The 15,762-nt window shown below is 35.8% G+C and overlaps 1 protein-coding gene across 11 annotated transcripts in view; it reads right to left on the minus strand.

The window, feature by feature from the left end:
- Positions 1-15,762, minus strand: part of mmd (disintegrin and metalloproteinase domain-containing protein mind-meld) — a 164,429-nt gene that overhangs the window by 34,736 nt on the left and 113,931 nt on the right. For all 11 annotated transcript variants that reach the window (XR_014179144.1, XM_081985895.1, XM_081985888.1 and 8 more), the window contains exons 4-5: positions 11,815-11,871; positions 1,768-1,847 (exon numbers count right to left, since the gene is read on the minus strand). Coding sequence is in view for 10 of the 11 variants with exons in the window: in XM_081985895.1 (XP_081842021.1) it covers positions 1,768-1,847; positions 11,815-11,871 (137 nt within the window). In the remaining variant the exon portion in view is untranslated. The remainder of the gene's footprint in view (positions 1-1,767; positions 1,848-11,814; positions 11,872-15,762) is intronic.

A 15,762-nucleotide genomic window follows, 5' to 3' on the forward strand; every position in this document is an offset into this window, starting at 1 on the left:
AAAAAAAAATCAATCGGCAATTTATTGCCGGTCATTAAGCAATGACCGCTGACACATAAATGCGACAAATTAAAGCTCTTTGTATGGAAAAAACTCGCTAAACCACAATTAGTCTGTCAATTTAGGAATGGCTAATAGCTAATACGAAAAACACTGGATAATAATGAAATTAGCTGCATTTATAAAGTTTCGTCATGATTGTTTCATCCAGAACTAAGCTAAGTATGAATCACCCTGCCTAAAGTGAGATAGAAAACTAAAATTTTCTTTCCTCCCTCTTCCCTCTTTCCAAGAACACTCCTCCTGGGGCCTAATTCTTGAAGGCAGGGAGCAGGACTCTCAAGAGAAGGTTTGATAGAATGTGACAGAAAAAGGTGGCAATAGCAGGGCTCTGTCACATTCTGCAAACTTTCCTCTTGATAACTTCCTTCCCTCTTTTCAAGAAAATTCCTCCTGGGGCCTAATTCTTGAAGGCAGGGAGCAGGACTCTCAAGGTTTGATAGAATGTGACAGAAAAAGGTGGCAATAGCAGGTCTCTGTCACATTCTGCAATAACTTTTCTCTTGATAACTTCCTTCCCTCTTTCCAAGAACATTCCTCCTGGGGCCTAATTCTTGAAGGAGCAGGACTGTTAAGAGAAGGTTTGATAGAATGTGACAGAAAAAGCTAGCAATAACAAGTTTCTGTCACATTCTGTTGGGTTCATATTGGCATGAAACAATCCGTTTGCTGAATGGGATTTACCATAAACATTAGAAAAATAGCAAGCAAAAATAGACAATAGCGTATTTTACTAACTACACCACTAAATTCAATTATTTTATATTATATGCCAAACACACTGAAGTTTATTTCCATGTCTGGTACAATTTGGACATCTTTAGTTATTTATTATCGCCAGTTCTTCATATACAGGGTCTTTCACTCACCAACCCCCTTTTTCTGACTTCCCTGTATGTAATGAAATAGCCATTTAATGTAGTTTAAAAAGTTGAATACAAAAATGACCACGAAATTTTAAATTTTTCTTTTATTTCTTAATATTTTATTTCAGTTTGTTGTAAAATTGTAAAACATGTCTTATATTCTACCCTCATTTGTTTATGGCTATGATTCCAGAGTTATAATCAATGAATGGTCCTCTCTATAATTATTTTTGTTGGTAAAAATATTTGCAGAATTTTGAGCACATTCCAAAAATAGTTAAATATACCGGGTAATTAGAAAAAACACCATTATTGGCTGTAGCTCTTCTATTTGAAGGTTAGGAATGGCTATGTCAGTTGCTTTAATTACATACAGGGCAGTCCAAAAAGGGGGGTTGGTCAGTCCCCAGTGAAACACCCTGTACAGCAAAAAAAGCAGCTTTGTTTTTTGACCAATCAGAAACTATAGGAACAGTTACAACCATTAAAAGTTTTGACAATTTAATTTCCTGTTAAAAGCTGATTTACGACCACTTTAAGCTGAAAAACTGAAGTTTCCATTTTTCAATTAATGAAGGACACTCCAAGGGAAATAAATTAAGAAACGAATCAAACCCTATTTCCGCTCCATCTTAGAAATGAGCAAGAAGTGAAAATAAATCCCGAGGGACAGCGCCTGATTGATCGATGCGGGTTCTAGAAATAGATACACCCGAAGGAAATTAACAATGAAAATACACTTAAAATGGTTTCTTTTATTTTTCCAAGGGTCTGGGGGGCATCAATCATCCCGTGTGGTTACCATGAAAATTGAAGAAAGTATGCAAAAGGTGTTACTTACGTGTTGAGCTCGAGATCCAGACGAAACTTGTGATTGAAAGCCTTGATGAGGAGTGAAGTCCGATGGTAGTGTTTTCCAGTCTGGAAGAAAAATAATGTTTTGGTTCTAAAGTGATTTTTTGGAGCACAAATCCCTGTCCTCTTTGCCTTGTAAATATTTAATTTTTACATACAAACATACATGTCTTTTCTTGGATGAATATTGTAAAAGGGAACTGGAAATCTGGATAGGGAATTGAATGTAAAAAAATCAACTTGCCTAGCAGTCCTGCGGGACTAGAATAATACCCTGTAGGAGTTCTTTGGCAATTTTATATCTATTTACAGTCAAGTCAAATGAAAACAAACAGCGTGTGTTTCCTTTAAATTATCTCGTGTTAAAGGGTTCGATAATTGCAATTTGCCAGTGAAAGGCAAGCAACACGTGATTAGAGCGAAATCCAAATCCAAGAGCCCCCCCAATAACAAAAGATATATGAGTAAGCTTCCGACGTGTAAACAATATCGATAATCCAGTTACGTTCATAACAGAGTATCGAAAACTAATTTAATTCTGAATCAGTTGCTGCCAGTTAATTATCTCTCTGGTGCTGAATCGAAAACGTAAATTTACGGTTTACGTGAAGAGAAAATCATCAGAAATCGCGCAAAATTTAATAATACGACGGTGAAATTGAAATGGGGGAGACAATATGGTTTAGGAAGCTAAATAGAGCCCTAATCCTTTGTCCTTTGTTGCATCTCTATTGTCTGTCCTGCTATCAGTTTTTTTGTGGTTTGCGCACATTAATTTTCCAGGAAAATCAGTTTTATTATCATCTAATAAAGCTCCAACTGGAAATCTCGAACGAATCGATACGTGTACAGCTAGACTTTTCCTGAAACGCTTTCTAAAATTGGATTTGTGCCATACGTTTTAAGGATGCTTTAAGTCGGGAAAATCCGAAGCTGTATCTCTTTTTCGGTTGGAATTTTCTTCAAAATCCGACAGTAGTGCCTTTCTGAATTAACGCCAGAAAAAAGCTGAGCAGACGTTAAACCCCCTAAACAGTATAAATTCAATTTGCAACAACAGTTCAAATATACAATCAAAGTCGATATACAGAACAATGAAACCGGGTCAACGATTTGACCTTTTTAATGACTTTTCGGACCTCAAGGGTCCGGATGGATACTTGAAGTAGTTGAGCGCACTAATAGAGACGCCAACTAATTTCCGTGTATTTTCCTTCGAAATTATTACATTTTAGTAAAAGCACTTGATTTCAGGAACAACCTAACCCTATTAAAGGGTCACAGATGCCGGGCGATATTTGTTTAGGGTCACTTTAATTGCAGCTCGAGCCCTTTTCACCGAATTGAATATTGTTTCTGAATGTTACTCAAAACTCGATTTAGACAGAAAATAGTCGCGGTAATTGAGGTGTTTCAGTTTGTTAATAGGATGCATTCACCATTTGTCAAGAAGTTTTTTTGAATTAGTGCGTATTCTTGAAACGATGAAAGGGAATTGTCTAGAGAAGGGTATACAGAATGTGACAGGATTTTGCCATTGTTAATTTTGTTGTCACATTCTATCAACACTTCTCTTGCGAATTCCGTTTCAAGAATCAAAGTTGAGGTGCTAGTACTCTCTGTCCCAGGAGAAGTAGCGTCACGTTGTTTCAGTTTGTTAATCGGATGCATTCACCATTTGTCAAGAAGTTTTTTGAATTAGTGTGTATTCTTGAAACCAGGAAGCGCAGTTGTCAAGAGAAGGGTATACAGAATGTGACAGGATTTTGCCATTGTTAATTTTGTTGTCACATTCTATCAACACTTCTCTTGCGAATTCCGTTTCAAGAATCAGAGTTGAGGTGCTAGTACTCTCTGTCCCAGGAGAAGTAGCGTAACGTTGTTTCAGTTTGTTAATAGGATGCATTCACCATTTGTCAAGAAGTTTTTTGAATTAGTGTGTATTCTTGAAACTAGGAAGCGGAGTAGTCAAGAGAAGGGTATACAGAATGTGACAGGATTTTGCCATTGTTAATTTTGTTGTCACATTCTATCAACACTTCTCTTGCGAATTCCGTTTCAAGAATCAGAGTTGAGGTGCTAGTACTCTCTGTCCCAGGAGAAGTAGCGTCACGTTGTTTCAGTTTGTTAATAGAATGCATTCACCATTTGTCAAGAAGTTTTTTGAATTAGTGTGTATTCTTGAAACCAGGAAGCGGAGTAGTCAAGAGAAAGGTATACAGAATGTGACAGGATTTTGCCATTGTTAATTTTGTTGTCACATTCTATCAACACTTCTCTTGCGAATTCCGTTTCAAGAATCAGAGTTGAGGGCTAGTACTCTTTGTCCCAGGAAAAGTAGCGTGACGATACTAACTGTGACGTCAAATTGAAATTCACTGCAGTCTTTGATTGGTTCTCAAGATTTTCTCTTTTCCAGCGATTTAAAAAGCTTTGAGTTGGTTGAACTAGACGTCCAACGAGGTGCGTTTGTGGTAACAATTTCAGGTCCTATAACTTAGAAAAACTAGAGTCAACTTTGACGGCCAAACGGTACAACTTAACACTGCCTGCTCAACATCACGTGATAGACTCTAACTCTTCTTTTCTGGCAATTAACTAGCTCAATCATGTCACAACACATTCTTCCGGCCTTCTTCCTGAAATCAGTCACAGAGACGTTTAAATAATAAAGAAAAGGTCGAAAAGTACGTATCGATTCGGGCACCATTTAAATTATATTGAAGCAGACAGGCGTCAATTTGCTACCAGCAAGATTAAACCGGATCCTTGATCGGATTTCGTCCTCGTTTTGCGTCTTATTCCTATTTGCGCGGCCTCATCCGATTTTCTCGAAATTTATTTGGTCGAATCGCCCTCTAAATCACTTTTCAGATCGTCGACGACTAAAATGTACAGCCCGACCGAATCAAAACGAAATTAACAAAAACGTTGCCTGGCAAAGTGAATGATTCAATTTGGGGAATTGAATTAGCCTGTGTACACGCCATATAACAAACTCGTCGCTAATTTACTGCTCATTTGTGTTTGGAACTTTCAGTCCAGTTCGGTTATTTAATAATCACCCACGATGGTTTATAATCTGAGCTAGTTTAACAAATATGGCATTTTTCAACTTGCTAAACTATCCGAGACTATAAAAACTCTCAAAATTGTATCCATTTACAACAGGCTTTCGAGGGGAAAGTAATTACTGACGTGAAAAAAAAAGGGGGGCCCAAAAAGGCTTATGCTCCCGATTCCGAGTATCGCAGGAAGCAATCTGGAACACTTAAAACATAAAAGAATTTATTAAAAAAATTTCACAAAGGCTTTTTCCTTATTTTGAGGCGGGTAACTTAAAAGAAAAATGTCCTTTTTAGGAAAATAATGAACTTGGAAAAAGGAGTCATAAAAACCACGCGCCAGAGTGTTAATGTTGAGGTATAAAAATTTTAAAATTATACAATAATAAAAAGTGAAACAATCATGCAACTAAATGCATGTATTGAGAGGCCCAAATCTCGTTTATCTTAAATAGGACACCCTGTATATTATTGTTGATTGTGCTTCTCAAGTTCTATTCTATAAACCAAATGTTCAAGTGTAAGTCTGGTTGTCTAATTAGTGCCTTTTGCGGTCCTGTTTATTATGCAACCCGATGCAAAATTTGAAAATCCAAATGGCACAAAAAAAATCAATATTTTCTCGATACAAAGTTAGTAAAAGGGTCGCGACAGTTTTAATTATAATATTAATGGGTAGCCCGGTGTAACACTGACAAATTTCGTAACTTTACGGAGGCATTAAGAAGGAAACTTGCCCCGGAGGGGCCACGGAATTACTCGTCCCACTACAACAATCCAAAGTCTCTAAGCCTGAAATTTACCTAGAAAAGTTTTGCGGGTTAAATTATTAATTATTATTCAGATACAGTCGATTTAAACGAGAAAATTGTGGTCGTAGACGAGTTTAACCGTGTCAAAAGCGCCACAAATTAGAAAGCGTATCCGAGTGGCAATATAGCAGCATCAAGCATAATATTAACTTGATCAATATGCTTTAGAAGAGCAAGCTATTAAACGTCATGTTATCTGCAACGTTAGAAGGGCGCACAAAAGGCGTGATTTCAGCTTATTTCGGTCGGAATATATGCGACAAAATGGTGAATTAATGGAGTACGTAATGAAAAAAGTTAAAGAAGGCGTGGAAATCTAATATGTCAATGTAATAAGCACCGCCCTCTATAGGTCTGTTCGCAGAAAGAATCTCCAACTAGTAATCAGTTCATTCATTGGTCACAAGTCGCCATAGTCACGTGAGCATTCAACCAATAAAACTTGACATTTACTGTTTCTGAGTTAGAAACCAGTCAGGACCCTATATTAGAAAGCCTAAAGTTTTATGGTTTTTTGGTAAGTTGTGAGTGAAAAATCAGAAAAAGGTTCATTCCTGATATGTATAAATAGAGCTTTTTATACACAATCAAGTCCAGTTAGTCCAGCCTAATCAAATTGATGGTTAGAATATTTGTCCTGGAAAGTACAACACACAGCAAACTAGTTTAAACACTGTTCAATGTAAGAAAATCTGTAAATCCTTGAAACTAGGTAAGCAAAGAACATTCAAAATTATTTTTGTTGCTCTCACAATGAAGGATACTTTAAAATGAAACTCACATATCTGTGCATGTAACAAGTACCTAATAAGTTCACTGTACTAGAAAGCATTTGTACCTACCAGTGAGTATAGTGTTGGAGTAAAATCATCCCACTTCAAAGTATTCAACGACTGTTGAGTTAGATCCAGTTTTTTGTAAAAAACTGACACGGTTGGACTTTTTCCTGAATTGCTGTTATACCTCAAGTTATAATCTCAAAGTTATAACCTCAAGTTTTGATTTTAAACCGTAAAAATTCATCTAATCCGCAAAAAACTCAATTTCCACAATAAACACTGTCAGCACTACTCCCGCCATATTGGAATTTCTGACAAACAAGACTTAGCCTACTTATAGAAAACGGCACCAATGAGACTGTGCCACGTCATTGACGTTATAGGCGCAGCGTTGCCAAACAATAAACATTCAGCTTGCTGCTTTTTTTTTGACCAATCACAGTTTAGGAACTGTGCTGAGATTCACGCACCCAATTCCACATCCAAATACGACTGCCCAAATCAACTCTTACCACCTATACCCATTTTAGAGAAAAAAAAGGGGAGAATGAACAAAATATTTCTGAAAAACTATCTATATCTCCGAAATCTGAACTGACTGAGGTAAGCTAGGTTGTATATTTAAGCCTCGTGAAATTGTGGTAGCATTTTTTCGCACCTTCCAGGGACATCCTGTATAAGGAAAAAAAAAAGTGGATATTTTATTCAATTTCCTAAACGTTCGCAGTCGTTAGAAAAGGAAAAGTGAGAGACAAAACCTCAAAAGCGCAACGATTCAATGTGCCGGCCCGAAAAATCAAATTACCGTCCTGAAAATTCGCTGCGGACGTTTTGTAAAGAGCGGGACTTACGGATGAGAATTGTTGACAAAGTGGATAAAATTACGGACTGCAGCTTGTATCAAAGAATAAAAATTTCGGGGGACTCGGACAATGGTGAATGCATGACAAGAATATGGAAATTTTTTTCATTAAAACGAATCAATTAGTGGACGAGGAATTTGTCAGTGTTTTACTCAGTCTTCTATTAATAAAGTAATCAAGATTAAATAGTTGAGGGCCCTTTTGATAAATTACTCATTTCCGAGACGAGGTTGTTTAAAATTTCACCATTAAAACGTCTTGTAACCGGAAAAGTAGTTTATTTTAACGAAAACGCTTTAAATTGGTTTTGGGCTGCTCGCGAAACGCTCATTTTAGATGCCTGCGGTCCTCGGTCATCATTCACCACAGGATTTTGTTTTTGAAATAAAAAATTGCTTTTTTTTGTGCTTGAATTCCCTGATGGAAAATCTAAGTTTCAAGTGCGAACAAAAGGCAATCAAACCCTTCCAACAGCAATAATAATAATAATACCTCCATTTCGGCGACCCATTAAGATTAATTCCGGCCTCATCAATATTGGGGGGGCCGCAATTTATCAAACATCCTGTAGGTCTCGGGGCCTATTCAGCTTAAATTGAGAAGCCGAGACTCAATTTATTGCCTCTAAAAGAGAGGGAATACATCACTGCTCGCTCTGTGGAAATTGTATCGAACTATCGTATTGGATTAGATCGTTTTCCTTCAATTTTCCTTTACTTATCTTCCGGTTGGTTAATTTATTGACATTGTGTTTGGACGTTAATTTTCCTTTAATCATCCACTGGCCCTAAAAATATGTTTGTCTTTCTCTCTCTAACACATTGAATCGTTAAGAACAATTTTAATTTTCCTTATATACGCGTGTGCTTGAAACCGTTGGCATACAATTTCTCCCTTCCTTTATATGCGCCTTCGTATAACCACAAATAGGGCCCTTTTGTGTTTCATAATTACAAGCACTTCGCCTTGTAATTACGAAAAATCCGAAAATTACAGGAGACCCTACACACCCATCTAGGACTAGGGCTTATAAATTGCGAAAATGTCGGGTTTCAGTTTGCTGCATTTTTGCGTTTGAAAAACGTTTTAAAGTGAAAAATTGCAGTTGCTTAAAGCCTTTGAATTGAATCGGTTAAGTAATGGTTAGTTTGGTTTAGTTTTGGAATAAAACGCGAGCAAAAATGAGCCTTACGCAACCGTTCTAAAACTATCCATAAAATCATGGTTGAATACTGAACGCACTCCTTTCTCGTGATTTTCTGGTTGCCTACCGCTAACTTTTAATGTTTGCTACTATAATATTAATTAAATTAATAGTTGTACCAAAAATGTTTTAGTCAACTGACACCGGTATTGGTTAATAAACGACTGAAATTCACAACAAACCTCCTTTTATACAAAATTGAATTTCCTTCTCCTCCATGAAAAAAAGGTGCGCATCATAAAAGTCTAAATTATGAAAACCTTTTCGGGGAAATAGAATAACAAAAAAAAAAAAAGGGACACGAACATACTCAATGATCAATATTGCCGTTTTCGCAAATGGAAAAAGAAAACCAGCCTCTCCCGGTGAAGTTTAATGCCTTATATGACGTGGATTTAAGTTGGTGATTCCCTCGGGAAAACCAGGATAAGTACGTAAGGATGAAGAGAGAGAGAGAGACACAGATACCCGGAGCGTATTTAGTCTTAAACGTGGATTGCTTTCGCGTTTCGGTGTCGGCATTTATAAACTTCGTCACGCGCTAATCCCCCAAATGGCTCACTTTTCTTCCGGAAAAAAAGGGTTCTCTTCAAAACTTTCCGCACTTTTTTCGCTTGCCCTATCTATATTGAGTTAATTTGCCGCGAAAGTTACGTCCTTGTCTTATAATAAGATTCGAAACAACTGTGACAACACGTGACATCACAATTATAAAATGCGATAGAGGTCACGTGACTATTGAATCATAACGCGTTTGGATTCGAAATCACAAACCGAAAGAAAACGGCTAATGTTTACAGTTTCGTGGCTGTCGCGTTTTTCAGAAGTTTGACATTTTATGGGTACAATACTCGAGAGTAAACTGTCAGTACAGCGCCATCTTGTATATTTATATTTTAACTGTCATTGAATAATGTCGTTGACGTCATCAAAAAAAAAGATGGAGCTAATTTGTGACTGAATTATTTTTGACGAGTGGATTTGTGAATAGTGGACAACAGCACAGATTGATTATCGCCACTGATTTTCTGACAGTTTACGGCCGCCATACTGAACGATTTTTGTCTACCACTTTAGTTGCTATTGCTCCTTCCTGGGTGCGTATTCTTGAAAGGGAATAATCGGGAGAAAGACTTGTAGAATGTCACAGCAACCCGCCATTGTCAGCTTCTTCTGTCACATTATATCCACAATTCTCTTGAGAATCCCTACTTTCAAGAATTAGGCTCCTGGTATATTTTTTTCTACATTGAATTTAAACTTGACAACACCAGTCACGTGACCTGGAAAAGTCTGTAGTTTTTGCAATTTACAGAAACTGTAACGTTAAGTTGACAGCAGCTTTTGACGTGGCCCAGTAAATGTCGTCTTAAATCTCGAAAAGTCTGTTGTCAGAAATAAATTACATTATTTAAATCACGTGACGGATGTACACAAATGACAACGATTATCACGTGTTTTCGTGACGTAAATTGGATTGGTCAGCGTATAATTATTTTAACCAATTGGTGCAAAGCCATTGAATTACTGTATGACAAAAATAAGATCTCTCAAAAGGTCTGTTTGTAGAGGCTATTTCAAACTTGTTTCCAACTGAAAATTGTTGGCTTTCATTGGTTGAATGCTCACGTGACATTGACATTTTAAGGGCCAATAGCTGGACGTATTCCTCTGATTATTAGTTGGATATTCGTTCTGCGAACAGACATATAATAGAAGGTCATCAGTCCTGTAATTTTTGTTTGTTGTTGAGCATCAATTTATCCACCAATTTGTCAATATTAAGGTTACAACTTTAATTTTTGAGACATTTTTGCAACTCAAAACTATCACGTGGTCCTAATTAATAATTTTTTGCCGTACTAACAAAAAACTTAAACTGGTCGTATTGTTTAGCCCTTGTATAGGCAAAAAAAGGGTATGAATTCATCATCCGGGATGTAAAAGAAGGGGAGATAGTATGACAAAACCGGGTAATATTAAAAAGGTTTACGGATTGATTAATATGTGTCGGACTTGAAGCGGACAAGAGATTTTGTATCAATAATAGATTAGGTTTTTAGCTTCGGAGGTATTGTTTCGAAACAAATTTGCCGCTTACAAATGGATTCTGAATATGGTTCGGAAAATTGATAGGATTCTGTCACGTGCAGTGTTGCCGGACCAAATAATAAATTGCTATTTATCAAAAATGATACAAGAGTAATCAAATAGAAAAGTTTAAGTGTAAATACTTTCCATTTCCATTTACGGAATTGCAAGCAATTGTTGTCGCAATACGATATCTGGCACGTTTAATCGATGGGGAAGGTTTTCAAAGGTATCCCCCAGGAGTCATCGCAACCTAGACGAGCTTCGGGTCTCCGGCAACAAATATTTCGATTTAAATCTAGATCACATAAAGTGTATTGAACGTCCCTGGACAATATGAACCATTTTTGTTTTTCTATCTACGTTGTTTGATATATCCGAAGAATGAAAGCTACCTTAAATGAGCCTGGCACGCCTGGGAAATATTAAGAACGATCTCGATTTGTGTTTCGTGGAGATTGCGTTCTCAAAGGATTTGCGTGACGTTTTAGGCCGGTTATCATGCAATATCGTAATTAAACCACCTGAAATGTTGGTTTTTTGCAAACTTTACAACTTAAAACAATCAAGATCCAATTCGGCGTGAAAAGCAAATTCTCTCCAGCAGGATGTACGCTATCTTGTTCTCGCCTAGTTAAGGGATTTCCTTTGACGTGCCAAACCTATTAGTTATTCTATTTGCTGTCTAACTAAGTTTAGCTAGTAATTAGTTTACTGGGAAGCGATAACGCCCTTCGATCAGGTGATATTCCCTTAAACACATATTATTTAACGTAAAAGTTAGCAAATACATCAGAGTTGTTTATTACATAGTTTCAAATAATATACATATTTATGAGGGTTTCGGGTGGATAAATTTAATATTAAATTTTAAATACTCGTATGTGCAGCATTAATTAATACACGTAATTTCAATTTGGCCATTCATGCAAATTTTAAAATTATTCAACTGAAATACTGAAAAATATACAAGAGGCAGAATGTCACCATGAATTGGGGTTATTAGGGAAGTTTTACTACAAAAGTAACAACTTGTTGAGGTTGATAAAACAGAATGATGCTAAATTTAGCCGTAAGGATATTTCAAAATAGATAGTGTCGAATAAGAGAGCATATTGCAGGAAATTTCACTGTAAAAAGGAAGGAAATTGGATCTTGATCAACGTTTAAACGACTTTGTCATACTCGAATTACCAGGAAAGAAGATAATAATACTTACCTTGCTTTGTCGATCTCTGCTGCTGCTGCTGTACGTCCCTCTGTCACCTTGGCCCCTCTGAAACAGGAAAAAAAACTTGTTTTCCTCTTCGATTCTGATTTGGAATTGGCAAAGACGAAATGCCTTCATGCATGTTTCCTTAAAATTTAATTATCGATACACCTTACGGCTTCGCTATGCAGCGAAACGAAAATCTTTTCCGAGATTAAATCAAATGCAAAAGGGAAAAGGAAACAGTCCAATCGGAAAAATTGATGATCGAATAAATCTGAGCGAAAGCCAAGGCTCCTAAATTCTTTTAACACTAACGATTCTCCATCTCTATTTTCGACAACTCTCACTCCTAGCGGCCATATTAAGTCGGCCATTACGCAGGCAGCACCCAAATTACATTTGTTTATTCAGCTGTACCGCCATTAATTAGCGCATGCATATTTATAAGTCAATTAAGCTAAAATCCGGTTGCACGTCTGGTGCAATATTCAATTTTCATACTGATAGTCACACGGGACACTCTAAAGACAACTCGTTAGTGTTTTAAGTGGTTTTTGGCGCAATTGTTTTACTTCTCATACTCTCCACTTTAATTCAATTTAATTGCTAAGGTCACGTGATGTTATGTTTAATTCAGCAAATATTTAAAGTTAACCTGAATGTGTCTTGACTGACTATAGTTGGAACGGACAATTGGTATTCTGAATTTTTAAAGTTCAAAAACAGGGTGAAAGTGAAAACTTTGTATAATGTGATCATCAACACTGAAAACAGTAAATTTCTGAAATTTTGTGTGAAAACGACCACCTTGTATAATACAAACTTCATATAAAAAAAAAAAATTCTAAAACCATTTGCCTGCGAAAAAACTTTCACGTAATATCTGTCACTAATGTCAAAACTGTCAAAATTTGCCTAGAATCTGCAAGAATTAAAGTTTAACGCAGTTTTCAAAACAAGGCGTATATCTGACACTTATGACAGTTCTTTTGACAATTGTCACGTGACCAAATAGTGTTTAAGAACCACGTGACAACTGTCACTAACGTTAAAACTGTCAAACTGTACTAAAAAGCTTCAAAAAACTTGGAAATGCTTTTAAAATGTTTAGAAACCACATTTTAGCATAAAAAAAATTCTAAATCCAGTTTTTTGGGAAAAAACACATTTTCAGTTTCTCTCTCTCTTTAAAAATCTAAAAACAAAGTGAAAATCAGGTTATTGAACAAGAAATTTAATAAAAATCCCCAAAATGGGCTTCTTACTCCAAGTGGGTTTTACAGGCGATTTTGTCCCTGGCTGTCAACTTTAACCACGTTTTTCTTCTTGACTGTACCAAATTCTGTAGTATTTTCTTGGATTATTGGATAGGAAATTAATCGGGGATTCCAAAAATATGCTCTAAACTGTCAACTTCTCACTCCAAGACAGTTTGATAAGCCATTTTATTCGTGACTGTCAAACTGTGCTCTAAAATTGCAAAAAATTAGGGTTTAGACAAGATTTCTTGCACTATTCAATACAAGACGTATTTCTGAGATTTGTGACAGTTGTCACGTGACTGTTCAACTTAATTATCTCCTAAAATCACGTAATATCTGCCACTAATGTCAAAACTGTCAAAACTTTTCTAGAACCTGCAAGATTTAAAGTTTAACACAGTTTTCAAAACAACAAGACGTGTATCTGACACTTATGACAGTTATTTTGTCAATTGTCACGTGACCAAACAGTGATCTAGAACCACGTGACATCTGTCAGTAACGTTAAAACTGTCAAACTGTACTAAAAAGCTTCAAAAAACTTGGAACAAACTGTGCTCAAAAATTGCAAAAATTAAGGTTTAGACAAGATTTCTTGCAGTATTCAATACCAGAAGTGTTTCTGAGATTTATGACAGTTGTCACGTGACTGTTCAAATTAATTATCTTCTGAAATCATGTGATATCTGTCACTAATATCAAAACTGTCAAAGTTTACCCAGAATCTGCAAGAATTAAAGTTTAACACCGTTTTCAAAACAAGGCGTGTATCTGACACTTATGACAGTTCTTTTGACAATTGTCACGTGACCAAATTGTGTTCTAGAACCACGTGACATCTGTCAGTAACGTTAAAACTGTCAAACTGTACTAAAAAGTTTAAAAAAACTTGAAAATGCTATTAAAATGTTTGAAAACCACGCTTTAGCATAAGCTGTGCTCAAATAACATTAAAAAAATTCTAAATCCAGTTTTCTACAGAAAAAACACTTTGAAAGTTCTTCAAAAAATTTAAAAAAAAATGGAAAAAATTGCATAATGTGATGTGATATTTTGACCATTGTCACGTGACTGCCCAACTTAATTATCTTCTGAAACCACGTAATACCTGTCACTAATGTCAAAACTGTCAAAATTTGTCTAGATTCTGCAAGAATTAAAGTTTAACACAGTTTTCAAAACAAGGCGTGGAAATGACACTTATGACAGTTATTTTGACAATTGTCACGTGACCAAACAGTGTTCTAGAACCGCGTGACAACCGTCCCTAACGTTAAAATTGTCAAACTGTAATAAAAAGGTTCAAAAATCCTAAATCCAGTTTTCTGCAAAAAAAAAAAACTTTTTTCAATTTTTCAAAAAATTTAAAAAAAATATGAAAAAATTTGCACAATGTGATGTGATATTTTGACAGTTGTCACGTGACTGTCCAACTTAATTATCTCCTAAAATCACGTAATATCTGTCACTAATGTTAAAACTGTCAAAATTCGCCTAGAATCTGCAAGAATTAAGGTTTAACACAGTTTTCAAAACATGACAGTTATTTTGACAATTGTCACGTGACCAAACAGTGTTCTAGAACCACGTGACAACTGTCACTAACGTTAAAACTGTCAAACTGTACTAAAAAGTTTCAAAAATCCTAAATCCAGTTTTCTGCAAAAAAAAAACACTTTTTTCAGTTTTTCAAAAAATTTCAAAACAAAGTGAAAATGAAAAAATTTTAGAATGCGATTGTGGTCATACCCAGTCTAAACAACCCATATCCATCATCCTATGATGTAAAAATGAGGATTTTAGGAAAAAAGTGCAAAATTTTAGAGTTTTACACAAATTGCAAAAGAAATAGAAAGTTGCTAATTCAATTCGTAAAACAGCTGAAAAATCTGACAACGGCTTATAAAAATTTGTCAAAAAATCAATAAAAAAAATTTTTTTGTGTCTAATAACACAAACACTGTAATTATCATAAGAATGAGAGGCAGTTGCATTAGTTAGGCAACCAGTCATACACAACTTGAATGACTGGTCACGTAACCACTGACACTGAAATTTCCATTTTTAGTTCAGTTATACTAATTTGATTTTAAGCCTGTTTTCAAGTTAAAGTTAAATAGTAAAATTCATCGTTAAAACATGAAACTTTCCTCAATACAAATCAGTCATTAACGCGACTGAACTTTTTCTCGTATTTTAAAGTTGCCCATATACAACTACCGCTAAACAAATTACTGTTAGGAAGTTCTGGATCGCTCAAGTTCGAAAAGTTAAATTCAGTTTTCCCCGTCTTTATGATATGCATTCCATATCTATGCAGAAAGTTGGCGTTTTTCTTCGAAACTAGGCCCGACCAGCACTCATCTACACCTGGAAAAGTTTAGGTTAAAATACTGTAAAAAATCAACTTTTTCTGGGCGTGAATCAAGTTCAACAAACCATTTCGAAATTATACCGTCACGGAGTAGTCGTTTCCGCTTCCGGCCTCTTGCGATTTATTATATAAGAGGGTCTTATCTAACGTCCGAAGTTAGTTTCTCGAGTTGGGTTAAATTATTTTTAAGTGTGATAGAGCTGCGCTTTATGGTCCTCAAGTCTTGGAAAACGATGTATGATTCTGGCTAGTAATCGTTAGATATGTTAATTGAGAAATTCCCTACTTAAAATAAGATCAAAACTTGTAGTTGTTTGT

The sequence above is a fragment of the Ips typographus genome, linkage group LG8 (assembly GCF_016097725.1).
Source record: "Ips typographus isolate SLU linkage group LG8, UJ_Ityp_2.0, whole genome shotgun sequence".
Lineage (NCBI taxonomy): Eukaryota > Metazoa > Arthropoda > Insecta > Coleoptera > Curculionidae > Ips > Ips typographus.